This window comes from Schistocerca piceifrons, chromosome 8 (genome assembly GCF_021461385.2).
Source record: "Schistocerca piceifrons isolate TAMUIC-IGC-003096 chromosome 8, iqSchPice1.1, whole genome shotgun sequence".
Taxonomy (NCBI): Eukaryota; Metazoa; Arthropoda; class Insecta; order Orthoptera; family Acrididae; genus Schistocerca; species Schistocerca piceifrons.
The window spans coordinates 84317379-84334445 of NC_060145.1; the positions used below are offsets into that span (position 1 = coordinate 84317379).

At 40.3% G+C, this 17067-nt stretch overlaps 1 protein-coding gene across 1 annotated transcript in view; it reads left to right on the forward strand.

Annotated features, from left to right (window-relative positions):
• The window catches only part of LOC124712088 (somatomedin-B and thrombospondin type-1 domain-containing protein-like), a 317554-nt gene extending 302518 nt beyond the window's left edge, over positions 1–15036 (forward strand). The window contains exon 4 of the mRNA XM_047242384.1: positions 14480–15036. Coding sequence (XP_047098340.1) covers positions 14480–14688 — 209 coding nt within the window. The 3' untranslated portion in view covers positions 14689–15036. The remainder of the gene's footprint in view (positions 1–14479) is intronic.
• Positions 15037–17067: the final 2031 nt, after the last annotated feature.

Sequence of the window (17067 nt, forward strand, 5' to 3'; positions counted from 1 at the left end):
ACTCTAAATCGCGTACAGAAAATGAGGTACGTCAAAGCTTTCTCTAATCTGTTTTATTTCTTACTTTTAGGCAAATCATTTCACAAAACATACGACCATTCGCTTTTTTAAATTTTTTAATATCTAGTCTTGTTCAGAATGCATAATACATAATCTATTAAAATATCGATCCATATTTTATTATTATTAATAGCTTATGGGTAAGGTGAAGGAAGAGAAGTTTCAATTCGAGCTGTTATTTGATACTTATTTTCCTTTTTTTGATCACGAAAGAAAAAATTCCACAGTTTCTGCGTCGGTACAACTGGTCATACACAAAACATCTATTCCTTGAGGAGATGAACTTTTTGGTAATTTTGTTACATAGCTATTAGCAGCTGTTCCTGAAATATTTCAAATCCTCTCCAATCATAAATTAAGTTCATCACCATGATTACTTTCAAGCAAGTGAATTTTTCTTTATTTTTGCAAAACTAGGTCTTATGGTCAACAGTTTGGTAACCCATTTGTCTATTTCCCACTCTGTTTTCCCTCTCTTCGTTAATTTTTTCACTCTTACTTTTCTCACTCTGAATTTTGCTACGAGAATTGTAAAAAAATCCTTTGTCTAAATTCTAGGCAGTCTTGATTTCGTTGCTCTGCAATATTTGAGCAATAAAACATCCTTAGAGGAAAATTGGATTTTATTTTCGTAAACAGTGAGCTATACCTGAAGCGAGGCGTCTTTTTACGTTTACCATTTTGAAATAAAATAAAACAAGTACACTTTTCTTAACAGTTTTATTTCTATATGAAAGTCTGTACTTTAATCTATTTTTCTACATAATTCCCACCAATATTAATCGTATCGTACAACCAGCTTTCCGTCCGGCCGCTGTGACCGAGCGGTTCTAGGCGCTTCAATCCGGAACCGCGCTGCTGTTATGGTCGCAGGTTCGAATCCTACCTCAGGCATGGATCTGTATGATGTCCTTGGGTTAGTTAGGTTAAAGTAGTTCGAAGTATAGGGGACTGATGACCTAAGATGTTAAGCCCCATAGTGCTTAGAGCCATTTGAACCAGCTTTCCAATACATAGACTACCTCATTCAAATATGCCGCTTGATTAGCATAACATCCGATGATTTAAACGTTCTGTAACATCTGCATAAAGCACACTTCTTAACACTTGAGGAAACTTATCACGTAACGTCGAAATCGTAAACTGTCTGTGCTCTCTCACTTTTTCATCAACTTTCTGCACCAAATAGTCAGCAATCACTGAAGATCTCTCCCTTTGGTGCTCATCGTGCACATTCGTACAGTCATATTTAAAAGCTTACCCATTTCCGTACCATCCTATTGGTCACCATGTTTTCTCCATACACTTCATTGTTCTGACGATGAATTCCACCGCTCTCACACTTTTAGTACTAAGAAAACGAATCACAACGCTTATTCTCAGTCAGAGGAGGCATTTCAAATACTGATCAACAAACTAGAACACACCGAATGACTCTGTAATGGTGTCTGTGGCTTGACAATCAAATTCGGTGCACAGTGCGCATGCGCCAAATGCCGACCACAGCGCTGCACCAGCTGAATTTCAAAACGGTTCTTTATTTAAAAACAAGCCTAGAATAGTACACTGAAGAGACAAAGAAACTGGTGCACCTGCCTAATACCGTTTAGGGCCCCCGCGAGCACGCATAAGTGCCGCAACACGACGAGGCATGGACTCGACTGATGTGGACTCGACTAATGTCTGAAGTAGTGCTGGAGGGAACTGACACCATGAGTCCTTCCGCGCTGTCCATAAATTCGTAACAGTACGAGGGGGTGGAGATCTTTTCTGGTGAGCAAGTTGCAAGACATCCCACATATGCTCAATAATGTTCACATCTGGGAAGTTTGGTGGCCAGCGGAAGTGTTTAAACTCAGAAGAGTGTTCCTGGAACCACTCTGTAGCAATTCTGGACGTGTGGGGTATCGCATTGTCCTGCTGGAATTTCCCAAGTCCGTCGGAATGCACAATGGACACTAATGGATGCAGGTGATCAGACCGGATGCTTACGTACGTGTCACCTGTCACAGTCGTATCTAGACATATCAGGGGTCCCATATCTGTCCAACTGCCCGCGCCTCACAACAGTACAGAGCCTCCACCAGCTTGAACACTCCCTAGGTGACATGGAGGTCCATGTCCGTACACTTCCATCCACTCGGTATAATTTGAAACGAGACTCGTCCGACTAGGCAACAGGTTTCCAGTCATCAACAGTCCAATGCGTTAACGGGCCCAGACAAGGGGTAAAGCTTTGAGTCGTGCATTAATCAAGGGTACACGAGTGGGCCTGTAGCTCCGAAAGCCCATATCGATCATGTTTCGTTGAATGGGTGGTACGCTGAAACTTGTTGATGGTCCAGGATTGAAATCTGCAGCAATTTGCGGAAGGGTCGCAATTCTGTAACGTTGAACGGTTCTCTTCAGTCGTCATTGGTCCCGTTGTTGCAGGAGCTTTTTCTGGCCGCAGCGATGTCGGAGATTTGATGTTTTACCGGATTCCTGATATTCACTGTACACTCCCGAATTGGCCATACGGGAAAATCCCCACTTCATCGCTACCTCGGTGATACAGTGTCCCATCGCTCGTGCGCCGACTATAATACCACGTTCAAACTCACTTAAATCTTTATAAGCTGTCATTATAGCAGCAGTAACCGATCTAACACCTGCGACAGATACTTGTTGTGTCATATAGGCGTTACCGACCGCAGCGCCGTATTCTACCTGTTTACATATCTCTGTATTTGAATACACATGCCTGTACACGTTTCTTTGGCGCTTCCTGTATTTGACTAGCAGCACTGCTATAAAGCACCGTTTCGACGTCTTTTCTATTCATCATATTCAACCAAGAACTTTAATCTTCGTCTCCTTGCTCTAGATACACCGCTGTTTTTCCTGCCCCATTCTGTTCCGGCTTCGCGGTTTCATCCCAGTCACTAACTATGACAGCTGAAGCGTTTGCGCACATTTTGCTTCTGACTCGGAATTTGAAATCAGATGCTGTGAAGTAAATCGACTGGATGGACCCTTCCTCGTGCTGGACCATACTGTGTAGACCTGAGTGCCTGTACCGATTACCCACGCCATTGGAGGCGACACAATGGCCATCCCCAGAGACATGTTGGCGGCACACCGCAGCACAGTTGCGGCACAGGCTACCTGTGCTTCCCTTCAGACATCACACACACACACGCACACATCTACACCTACATCCGTAAGCCACTACACGGTCTGTGGCGCAGTGTATTTCCTATACTATTAGCATAAGATTCCCGTCCTCTCACATTCACCAACGATATGCGTGAAGAGTAAGCCCAGATCATCATTATGACATGGTATGTGGGAATTAGTGCCATATTCTTTGACCTGTCTCAAGGATCGATTAACAGAACATTTTAAAAAATCCTTCTTGTGCGGCAGAGTTCCGCCGAGATAGTGCGACGGTCTACTCACCTGAAGATCGAGGCCAGGTGGACCGCCGAAACATTGTGTCCAGATGACGAGATTTTACGGCTGGAGACCCGATGTGAACGCAACCCATCACCTTGTTTAAATTTCTTCTGATACAGATTTTGTAACGTACCTGTACGTTTAAGGTTTAATTTCTTGCCGAGGAGGGGGTCTTATTTATTATTTTGGCGAGATAAGATCATGCCCTAACACCCTGTGTTACATCGGACCAGGACCATTACCTACACAAAAAGTTACAATAATACACAATAATACACATTTCGTAAGATAATAATAATTATAATAATAATAACAGACATTAAGAATAATAAAGAGCATCAAGAATAACAGAATGGCTTATTAGTTTAGTACGTTTGAAGCCACGTTTAGTACAATCAGAAGCAGAAGGGATAATAAACAGAAAAGGACTGCAAATGACAAAAAAAAAGTTCAAATGGCTCTGAGCACTATGCGACTTAACGTCTGAGGTAATCAGTTGCCTAGAACTTAGAACTAATTAAACCTAACTAACCTATGGACATCACACACATCCATGCCCGAGGCAGCATTCGAACCTGCGACCGTAGCGGTCGCTCGGTTCCAGACTGTAGCGCCTAGAACCGCACGTCCACTCTGGCCGGCTGCAAATGACAGCAACAATAACTGTTAAGAAAGATCTGAATTCCGATAGAGAATTGTGTGGGAATTGGGATGAAGAAATGGAGGCGGAGGGGCTGTTGACAAGAGTGGGATGTGGACAAGATAGCTGTTGGGGCTGAGGCTGGGATATTAGCTGCGTTTAGAAGTTTGGAAGAAAGTAAATTTCTCTGTTGTTTTAGAGGAATATTAACACATCAGCACACAAAAAAATCAGACACAAAACAAGAGAAAGCAAAAAAAATCAGGAAGTTGGCAAGACTCAGAAAACATTGGTGACACTTAAAACTCCGAAAATTAGAGCTGAAATGTTGTGTTACAATAACCTCACTGACTGCGGGAAACGTGTAGCATCCAAGTGCTTTTCCACATGAGAGAAAACTGCATGGCTTCAAATAATGAGTTAGATGCTTCAGTGTAAGTACCTTCCCGATTTTGCATAAAAAGCTTCCATTGACTGCTTTTAAATCTGTAACCAATATCTGACAACGAGAAAGAAAAAAAGAGTTCAATGAAGATGCCTTGCTAGAAAGATGAAGCGTCCTTCGGTGCATAAATAAAATTGAAAAAAAGTATTGTGCATGATACAAAAGAGGTTTTCCGTAAACTACTGCAATTTTTAAGTCCATAAAAGTTGCGACCAAGGTTTCTGAGACGTGTACCTTCGTTTTAAGGGAAATACTATAACTGGTAGCTCCCTAACATCTGTTTCCAAACAGAAAACTCTTTGGCCCACTACCAGCCGTCTGGTACTAGTAAGAAATAAAAAGACGTTTCACCTACCTCTCCAAAAATTAATCCATAGCTGTAGCGCAACTCCTAAAAAAGTATTCATCGCATGGCAGTTTGAACCCCGTCTCTGAGCATAACTAGCGTAAAAATCGTAATGGATCCCGATTGGGGAAACGGTGTACTTGTGATATTTTTATCACACGAGGAAAGCGTTTCTTTTTGTCTCCTCAAACACTAAAAACTTTTGTTCGTAGTTATTTTACACCTGAAGATATGTAAACTTTCGGTCACAGAAACAAAGAGTACAAGGTTAAAATGCGTGCTATATGTATATGGAATCCGATTTCATTTTAAAAATACATTCAGAAAGGGGAAAGAGACGAAATTATTTACAGCAACATGTTTAACACGACCGTGTTGGTAATATTTCACTGAGCCAGTTCTGGTCCTTCAGTCTGCTCCATGAAGCTAAATTGAACAGCTGGTATGAAATACTAATACAAAAGGATTCGTTCACTGAGACACGAAGGGAAAACGCATGTGAAGTTGTTTTTGCTATCTGCCCCAGTAAGCTCTCTACTGGGACCACGGATGTTCCTTGCCTAAGATGACGCAAATATAAGGGAAATAAATCATTCAACGTAAAAGTGTGACGTAATTTGGGAGTTTCTGGAACTCTGCGAACTCCTAGCTATAATGGGCAGACTTATCTAAGCCGAACAGAGCCAACTAATAGGCGCTCATCTCTTAGAAATGAATCCAAAGCAGTTGCAGAACTTCCTCGCGAGTTTTTGCTCGAATAATTACCGCTAAAGGCACTCGTTAAGGAATTCTTCGAGCATATGAAGGATTATTTAGTGATTCCCACTTTGTGACATCGGGCAAGAACATAGCAGCTAACGCGGAGTACACATTTATGTGAAATTACTTAACAAAACTTTTAAGCTTCTAGGAAACTACAGCCATTATAGGTGTAACCTGTCATACGACTTGTTACAAGAGAATTGGTAAGTTCTTGTCATACACGCTTTTTGCATATAGAGACTTTTCAATAACTCCAAAAAAAAAAAAAAAAAAAAAAAAAAAAATCAGAAGACTTGCGAACGTGTTACTTTGAACGCTGAAAGATCTTGGCCAGCTGCAAGCACATTCAGTCGTAACACATCCTTTGAAGTTGCATCGCACTTCATGCTCCAGAGTAATAAAGACTCACAAAAACACGTTTCTTAAACAAATGCGGGATAAAACTGCTGTTCTCTGTGTAAGGATGCAAATCATGAGAAATAGCTGTAAGATTGTGTTTTTGTGTCAGGATCTGTAGCAACTGCAAAAATGCCGGAGAACGCGCCCGAGACAGCTAAAATTGACATGCCGATTTACTATCTTAATGTGGATTCTCTTGACTTCTGTCGACTGTTTCATGGATGTGTTTTCGGGATTCCAGTCAAGTTGACGTTTCTATTTTTGATGAGCACTTGTTTATCTTCGCTACTGAGAAATCCGACACACGCCTTTTCTACTATACAAGGGCTCAAAGTTCTCAAAATATACATTTTAGAGCCCATGTTTAATGAACATTTTCTTAATACTACCTCGTCCCAAAATATGGAAGACAAAGAGCTTGCAGCAGACGAAATGTTTTCACAGCACTGAAGACGCACAAGTGTTCATAGCCCTTAAGATATACATTTAAGAGTCCATAATAGCGAGCAATTTTTTTCTTGTTTAGGTCCGCACTAACACCTCTGCAAGTTCGTCGGTCGATTTCAGGTTCACCATACACACACACATAAACAGGGTGTTACAAAAAGGTACGGCCAAACTTGCAGGAAACATTCCTCACACATAAATAAAGAAAAGATGAGATGTGGACATGTGTCCGGAAACGCTTAGTTTCCATGTTAGAGCTCATTTCAGTTTCGTCAGCATGTTCTTCCACCTACGCTCAATGGAGCACGTTATCATGATTTCATACGGGATACTCTACCTGTGCTGCTAGAACATGTGCCTTTACAAGTACGACACAACATGTGGTTCATGTACGATGGAGCTCCTGCACATTTCAGTCGAAGCGCCCATACGCTTCTCAACAACAGATTCGGTGACCGATGGAATGGTAGAGGCGGACCAAATTCCATGGCCTCCACGCTCTCCTGACCTCAACCCTCTTGACTTTCATTTATGGGGGTATTTGAAAGCTCTTGTCTACGCAACCCCGGTACCAAATGTAGAGACTCTTTGTGCTCGTATTGTGGACGGCTGTGATACAATACGCCATTCTCCAGGGCTGCATCAGCGCATCAGGGATTCCATGCGACGGGGGGTGGATGCATGTATCCTCGCTAACGGAGGACGTTTTGAACATTTCCTGTAACAAAGTGTTTGAAGTCACGCTGGTACGTTCTGGTGCTGTGTGTTTCCATTCCATGATTAATGTGATTTGAAGAGAAGTAATAAAATGAACTCTGTTATGGAAAGTAAGCGTTTCCGGACACATGTCCACATAACATATTTTCTTTCTTTGTGTGTGTGAGGAATGTTTCCTGAAAGTTTGGCCGTACCTTTTTGTAACACCCTATATATATATATATATATATATATATATATATATATATATATATATATATATATATATATATATATAATCTGCGCGCTCAACGATCTGGTTGGCTTACTTCAATGCTAATTAACTCGAAACGGCCCAACGTACTATCTGCCAGCACAACCTATCCTGTAACACCCCTACAAGCTTTTCAGGCGGATTTTGACCAGGAGAGATTGTGCTGAGAAATAGCCGTAAAGGAAAAATTCTATACGGTAGCGGTTTCCCAATTAATTAACGCTGGAGGTCGTCGTGCGAGCAATTTCAAGCAGCCTCCTAGGGGTGGTGTCGCCAAACGAGTTCTTCGTTTGGTTTTCTTATGCTGAACAAATTTAGCTTTCGCTCACGTAGCTTAAACGTATCACTTCCATAAAGGAACATTTCAGTTGGTAACGAGAATTTCAACGCCAATTTTTTTTCTTCTTTTTTTCCTGCTGACATGGCTGAATTCGTGCACAGTAGTCTGTTCCATATCATTGTAATACGGCACGAGCAGTGGAGAACCCTAGACGGTTAGAGCTAACCGCGAATGCTCTCAATTAGGTTGGTTGCGACCGGACGATAGAGCGTGTGCAGTGCGCCGAGTACCATTTTTTAAAATCATCATTCTTCTGACTTGCTTGATGCGGCCCGCCACAAATTCCTCTCCTGTGCCAACTTCTTAATCTCGGAATAGGACTTGAAACCTCCGTCTTCAATTATTTGCTGGATGTATTCCAATCTCTGTCTTCCTCTACAGTTTTTACCCCGTACAGCTCGCTCTGGTACCTTGGAAATCACTGCTGTCCTACCATTCTATCCCTTCTTCTTGTCAGTGTTTTCCACATAACCCCTTCCTCACCGATTCTGCAGAGGACCTCCTTATTCCTTACCTTATCAGTCCACCAAATTTTCAACAATCTTCTGTTAGCACTTCATCTGAAATGCATCGAATCCCTTCTGTTCCGGCTTTCCCAAAGTGCATGTTTCACTACCATACAATGCTGTGCACCAAACTTCTCAAAGTAAGGTCTGTGTTTGGTACTAGTAGACTTCTCTTGGCCAGGAATGCTCTTTCTTCCAGTGCTAGTCTGCTTTTTATGTCCTCCTTGCTCCGTCCGTCGTGAGTCCCATTTACATAGCACAATAGCTGTGCCCATAAAAAAAAAGAAAACTCCGTCTCTGGTGCACGAAACATTGCCCTGTGCGTAGAGTTCAATGTTCTGTTGCTTTTAAGGAGGAGCTGAATATTATTTTTCCTGTCACTGTCGAAACGGCTCCCCGCAAGTTAATGCGTATGGCCAGTTTTCACTTTGTCAGACAGTAAATGTAGAAAATGCATCCGTCTTCGTCCACTGATACGTTTCTCAATCAGTCATGTCACTTTCTTTTCCCCTGGCTTCATAATACTTCCTTTTATCACGTTCCTTTCTATTTTATTTGTCTTCTCTTAACCCTACTGCACCTCCCATCCGTCCCTTTCTTTCATGTCCATTGCTGCTAGAATTCATAGTTTGAAACTGCTTTTCCGAGGCTTGTCTCAGTTGTTATTTTTCTCTATCTGTGCACTACAGTAATATCTAACTGTTTTACACTGTAGTATACTGTATGTACAGATTATAGCAATGAATATAAGTGCAGAACATGTTTAGAGCATAGTTCAGTGGTTCCACCCCCCCCCCCCCCCCCCTTTTTGGAAACCGCTACCCCCTGCACAAGATAAGCTAGCATGTAAAACGATAAATAAAGTTTATGATCCATTTAAACACTAGACTGCAAAATTTTTACTCTTATTTTTATAGAGACTAGTTCTGTATAAAACTTAGTTAATGTTCAAGCATCCTATGGTCTTCACTAAACGTATAATTGATGAGCGGAAGTGGTGTGTGTATATACTTATTTCTAACAACATTTATTTTATTTTATTTTTGCATTTGTTTTGGTGTTCGCCCATACACATCCGAAATATGCACCATGTTCATACTTTTCTTCACTTCTTTCTTGCTACTGTAGTCCAAAGACACTTTAACAGCTTTAAGTTGTGGCGAATGAAATCGGTAATCTTAAGATTTCTCCTAATAATAACAAGCTACTAACGACACCTAAAACAATGCCTGCCCTGTTATACGAGTACCTGTTTATAATCTGTTGCCTATGAAATTGTCCATGAAATTGTATTGTGGATCGAAGTTCGATATATTCATTCATTGAAAACGGGCTTACAGCTCAGGTCATTTTACCAAATCTGAAAAACTGTTACTTTTAGAATTCACTACAGTGGCACGTGATTACTACCACTGGATGGGCACGAAAAGCAATAATTGCAGGAGTCAAGCTGACATTGAGCACTGTTAGCAAACTAAATAAAGTTTCAAAATCAAGTTTTCAATGTGTATGAAAGAGAACTCTAACATTCAGTTCGTATTTATAGTGAAAAGTGATATTTCAACAGAAATACCATCCAAAACTTATGCTGGCTCATCGGCTAATGGAGAGATGCATGTAGAAAATTGCTGGGAGGGACAGCAAAGTAAATAAATGGATCAAGGAACAGATTAGAATAGAAGAAGTAACAATGGCAGCGATGAAAAACAAAAGGAAAGGGAAATGGGCTGGACAGTACTCAATAAGATGGATGGTAGGAGGCTAAAGAAAGTTCTTCTCAGAATTCCAAGAAATAAGAAGATAAGACAAGACTAAGGAGACAAACTTGTGAAAGGTAGATAGATGTCTTTAGAAGATATGCAGGACCAACACTGACTTATGTTTATGAAGATAGCTGTGGGTGGAAATATTTAGAAGAGTATTTTATCCAGTAGTAGACGTTAAATAGCTGATGATGTATTATACAGGGTGTGACGTATACGACCTGAAAGCAAGGGGAAACTACAGCAGTTACTTTTCCCGAGAGAAAGCAGCTTTACTGTTGGTTAAATGATGATGGCGTCCTCTTGGGCAAAATATTCCGCAGGTAAAACAGTCCCCATTCGGATGTCCGGGCGGGGACTACTCAGGAGGACGTCGTTATCAGGAGAAACAAAATTGGCTTTCTGTGGATCGGTGCGTGGAATGGCAGGTGCCTTAATCGGGCAGGTAGGTTAGAAAATTTAAAAAGGAAAATGGGTAGGGTGGAGTGATATATAAGGAGACTTGCTGAAGTTTGATGGAAGGAGGAACAAGACTTCTGGTCTGGTGAATACAGGGTTAGAAATACAAAATCAAATAACGGCAATGCAGGAGTGGGTTTAATAATGAATAAAATATAGGAATGCGGGTAAGCTACTACGGACAGCGTCGTGAACGCCTTATTGTAGCCTACAGGCACGAAACCAACGCCTACCACACTAGTACAAGTTAGTATGCCAACAAGCTGCGCATATGATGAAGAGATTGAGGAAATGTATGATGCAGTAAGAGAAAGTATTCAGATAGTTAAGGGAGACGAAAATTTAACAGTCATGGGGACTGGAATTCAATACTAGGAAAAGGAAAAGAAGGAAAAGTAGTAGGTCAATATGGACTGGGGGCAGGGAATGAACGAGGAAGCCGCCTGGTAGAATTTTGCACAGAGCGTAACTTAATCATAGCTAACACTTGGTTTTACGAATCATGTCAGAAGGTTGTATTCGTGGAAGAGGCTTGGAGACAGTGGAAGGTTTCAGATAGATAATATAATGGTAAGACGGAGGTTTAGGAACCAGGTTTTAAATTGTAAGACATTTCCAGGGGCAGATGTGGACTGTGACCACAATTCATTGGTTATGAAACTGCTAAAAGATAGGAATTTAAGGAGATGGTAACTGGATAAACTGAAAGAACCAGAGGTTGTAGAGAGTTTCAGAGAGGGCATTAGCGAGCGGTTGTCAAGAACAGGGGAAAGAAATACAGTAGAAGAAGAATGGGTAGGTTTGAGAGACGAAATAGTGAAGGCAACAGAGGATCAAGTAGGTAAAATGACGATGACTAGTAGAAATGCTTGGGTAACAGAATAAATATTGAATTTCATTGATGAAAGAAGGAAATATGAAAATGTAGTAAGTGAAGCAGGCGAAAAGGAATACAAACGTCTCAAAAATGAGATCGACAGGAAGTGCAAAATGGCTAAGCAGCGATGGCTAGAGGACAAATGTAAGGATGTAGAAGAACATATCATTAGAGGTAAGATAACTACTGCGTACAGCAAGATTAGAGAGAGACCTTTGGAGAAAAGAGAGTCACTTGTATGAATATCAAGAGCTCAGATGGAAAATCAGTTCTAAGCAAGGGAGGGAAAGCAGAGAGATGGAAGGAGTTTATAGAAGCTCTATACAAGGGCGATGTACTTGAGAACAATATTATTGAAATGAAAGAGGACATTGACGAAGATGAAATGGGAGATATGATACTGCGTGAATTTGTCAGAGCTCTGAGAGATCTAAGTCGAAACAAGGCCCTGGGAGTAGATAACATTCCATTAGAACTACTCACAGCGTTGGGAGACCCAGCCAAGACAAAACTTTTCCATCTAGTCAGCAAGATGTAGGAGACATGTGAAATAACTTCAGATTTCAAGAAGAATATAATATTTATAATCCTAAAGAAAGAAGGTATTGACAGGTATGAAAATTACCGAACTATCAGTTTAATAAGTCATGATTGCAAATCACTAATACGAATTCTTTACAAGCGAATGGAAAACGAGAAGAAGCCGAGCTCGTGGAAAACCAGTTTGGATTCCGTATAAATATTGGAACACGCATGACAATAACGACCCTACAACTTATCTTAGGTTAAGGAAAGCAAACCTACGTTTCTACCATTTGCACACCTAAAAATAGCTTTTGACAATGCTGACTGGAATACTCTCTTTGAAATTCTGAAGGTGGCAGGTGTAAAATACAGGGAGCGAAAGGCTATTTACAATTTGTACAGAAACCAAATGGTAGTTATAAGAGTGCAGATACATGAAAGGGAAGCAGTGGTTGGGAAGGGAGTGAGACAGGGTTGTAGCTTATCCCAGATGTTACTCAATCTGAATATTGAGCAAGTAGTAAAGGAAACAAAAGAAAAATTCGAAGTAGGAATTGAACTCCATGGAGAAGAAATAAAATCTTTGAGGTTTGCCGATGACATTGTAATTCTGTCAGAGACAGGAAAGGACCTGGAAGAGCAGTTGAACGGACTGGACAGTGTCTTGAAAGGAGGATGTAAGATGAACATCAATAAAAGAAGAACGAGTCGAATTAAATCAGGTGAAGGAATTAGATTAGGAAATGAGACACTTAAAGTAGTAAAGGAGTTTTGCTATTTGGGGAGCAAAATAACTGATGATGGTCGAAGTAGACAGGATATAAAATGTAGACAGGCAATGACAAGGAAAGCTTTTTTGAAGAAGAGAAATTTGTTAACATCGAATATAGAGAAAGTATTTGTATAGAGTGTAGCCATGTATGGAAGTGATACATACATACATACATACAAGGTAGACAAGAAGAGGATAGAAGCTTTCGAAATGTGGTGCTACAGAAGAATGCTAAAGATTAGTTGGGTAGATAACGTAACTAATGAGGACGTACCGAATAGAATTAGGGAGAAGAGAAATTTGTCACAACTTGACTAGAAGAAGGGATCGGTTGGTAGGCCAAGTTCTGAGGCATCAAGGGATCACCAGTTTAGTGCTGGGGAGAGCATGCAGGGTAAAAATCGTAGAGAGAGACCAAAAGATGAGTACACTAAGCAGCTTGAGAAGGATGTAGTAATTATTCGGACATGATGATGCTTGTACAGGATAGCATGGAGAGCTGCATCAAACCAGTCTCCGGACTGAAGACCACAACAACAACATTGTGTATGTTCAGATATTTCTGTTTGGCACAGAGGACGCCGTACTGAACAACATTACATCAGTGGTTACTTCATTCGCAGATTAATAATTATAATAAAAGAAAATACAGTCTCTATTAGGTTGTAATGGAGATTATCTTTATTTGTTGTTAGATAATTTCGACTTGTCATTTTCAAGCACATGTGTACTATTACGTATTAAATTTCTTAATTGTCAAATTATTTTTCACTGCACGTAAAATGTGGAAGTTATGTTCCATCCTTAAATTGTGAATGGTTCCACACTGATATGCCAACTGTGAAGATCTAATTGCGGACTTTGCTCTTAGTAATTCAGCTTGAGAACCAACTTAGAGGGAAGTTGACAATAATATGTTTACAGTTGTCATATCAATGTGGATCCATTCACATCGTAAGGATGGGATATGACGTCTACTTTACATGTGTACAATTACGACATGTAATACGTAAGAGTACACGTGTGCTACAAAATGACAAGTCGTCGAAATTCGCTAATAGCAGGTTTAAGTGAAGGTCATCTATATTAAAGAGCATATTTTCTTTTGTAGAGCAATTGGAGGCTGTGGATTCCCACAAAAACAATAATAATAATAATAATTATTATTATTATTACGGCTGTTATAAGCTGTATATTTTTTAGGTTTGTTAGATCTCCAGCTACTTAATGTTTAGTGCTTAATGTTTATTTTCTCCTTGGCAGCAGCTAAAGTGTTGAAGTGTGGAGGTTAGTCTATACTGACAGGAGCAGTCCCCTTAATGGTGCAGTTACGGCCATGCAGAAAACATCACGTCATAAAGTCTGTGACATGTGTGTGCGAAGACCAGTTTATGCAATTAACCAACATACTGATGTGTGCACATATTAAAGTAGCACATATAAAGTTCCTAACTTATACCCATTATATCCTACATAATAGTCTGCCGATATTTTGGTAATAGCAGCTATTTCTAACGAAGTTACTATTTAGTGGCCACTAAATCATCATTGGACCCATTTTGTTTCTCCCCTCAGAATTTTTCATTTTACCCCTTGGGGCTAGTTACTGACAGGTTGGGAACCACTGTCCTAGTTAGATGTTAGGAGGTGTCCTGATGACTCTAATCTTGTAAAGTTGAATAAATAATTAAATAAATAGAAATACAGTGTGGCCGTGTGTCGGGTTGCAGGAGAACGCGTGTGCGTGCGTTGCGAGTCGCAGGCGCTGCGTCCGGCGCTGGGCTACCGGTGCGCGGGGCCAGGCGTGGCGGACCGCGGCACGCGCTGGACAGCCCTGTCAGCACCGCACTGCCACGGCAAGTGGCTGCGCCTCTCGCACCACGACGACCAGCCAAGCTGCCCAGCGTGCGCCAATGGCGCCTCCTTCATCTTCGTCTGAGCGGCGCTGCTGCGGACCGCTCGCCACCCGAACACACAAAACAAAAACACAGAAACACACAACACAGACAGACACTCACACCCACACACGTGCACACACATTCCCATTCCCAACAACGCGCGACGACGAGTCACACACGATTTCAGCGCGCTGCGTGCCAGCGAAGTTCCGGCGCTCGGTTGCAGTGTCGTCATTCAGGGGTGTCCACAAATGAGGGCCTGATGTAATATTCGGCGCCGAAATTTCGCAGATGGCCAAATATACTTATATTGCACTTTTCTTTATTTTGTGTTCTATACCAATTTTGAAAGGAGGAAAAAAAAAAAAAAAAAAAAACAAGAAAGGAAACAGAGGAGACCCTGCACGCCAGTTACTATAATTTAATCTGCAAATCGTGACTGGCATGTAGAGACGGCCACACAGAATTATGTGATGTGCTATTAGCAACGAATCATAGTAGACAGTACGAGAATCTTGTTGTTTCAGTGGTTCAGTTGATACAAAAATAAAACGACCAAATGTATAGCGAATGTGATGTTCCACAGTACCTATTACATACTTCTAGAGATAGCACCGGAAACGTTAAAGATAAATGTTACATGCCACGTTTCGGGAAGGGACGTTTCCGTGGTGCAGAGATAATTGAACCAAGTCACTGTTTCGCTTAACCGGATTCGGTCAGGCATCTACAGACTTTGTGTATCACAGCCGGTATTGGTGAACAAAGTAAACGCTATATCCATGATCGAACTCAAACACACAATGCAAATGCTTAATGATTGTAATCCTGTTCTGTGACTGCGCCTCAAATAAAAAGAAATATATGTATCGAACTGACTTCTACACTTTCAAAATCAGAGTCATTCACTGTCTCATTTATACAGTCCTGTCATAACACTTGGAAGTGTAAATGCTCGGTATTACTCGACGCAGCACCTTCCTTACGCACCTATGTGATTATGGGTTAACAGAAACAGCCTAGTCTTCATAAAGGGCATTAATTTTCTTACAGGGTTTTTAATCAGGGGATTTGTGATGATTACAGTGAAGTGATTCTGCTGCAATTGTTGAGATGAACAGTTCTACCTTTGCTGTTACACGTTACAGAATAAGCAGTTGTAGGACTGTATACGGATTTGCTCATTTTCGTACAGGGAGCTGTTTCTCATTATAAATTAGCAGCAAAGGCTATAGAACTCGCATTCTTAAAGAGCAATAATGTTTACAAGAATAGACGAATTTCGCAGCTCAAGGTGAGACTTTATAGAGCTGAATAATTTCGTAATGTAATTTACAAACCAATAAGTGTTTAAAATGCTGGATTTTACAGTTGGTGGAAACTTATTCTGAATGTGTTACTCTGTCGCTGTCTTAAATGTGTGTTGAACAGGACATGATGATAAATGAATCATACAAAATCACTAAGAATATCCTGTATTTCACCAGTGATTCTGGTATATGAAATTTCTTTTATAAATTAGACTAGTGATTCTCTAGAAAGTTTTGTCAGAGTATTTACACGATTTGTTAATTTCTCACACAAAGATAAGTCTGCTTAATGCATCATATTTATTGCTGCTGTTACACTACCAAGAACGACCAATCATAGTGTTCTAACAGCGTTTACTTCACAGTTTGTACAAAAGTGATTTTCTGAGACAAGCCAAGCAGTAAATTATCAGTAACGAACAGCTGCAGTACATGATTTGATTATAGAAGTACTGCTCCAGTTTTATTCTAAAGGCACACACATTTTAGTTTGGCTAGTTGAAGAACTCAGTTAGACAGCGCCACCAATCATTGTTGTTTAAGACATATCTTTAGCTGTCTATAACGTACTTAAGTGCTGCTACCAACTTCAACAAACTGGAGAGTTCTAGTATGTTATGAAGTCTAGAAACACTTTATACTGAAATTTTGGTGTGACCTTAGGACATTCACAGAGCAGGTTTTATTAGTGAATTAAACATGAAAATAATGAGACAAAAAAAGCTAGAACAATTGTATAATCATCCTTTCCAGTGCAGGGTCTCTGGTAACTGAATTTCTGTAACTATAATAATATAAGTTAGTATGGAATATATATGTATTAAGTGCAGTTTTCTGAACTCATAATTTATGAAATACACAGAACTATGCTTTAGATGTAGATCCAATAATAATACTTAAAATATTTCTTTATTAAGGTTTACATGGAATAAGTCAAACAATGATATGAAATATGTTGAATAGTGAAATACTAATGTTGTAAAATTATTAATGCAATCACAGTTTGTTGAATAATGAAGATTGTACTTTTGAATGATGTAATTTGTAATCCAAACACAGCTATTTTGTTACGTTTTTACTTTAGATGATAAACAAAAGAAATAGATTGAA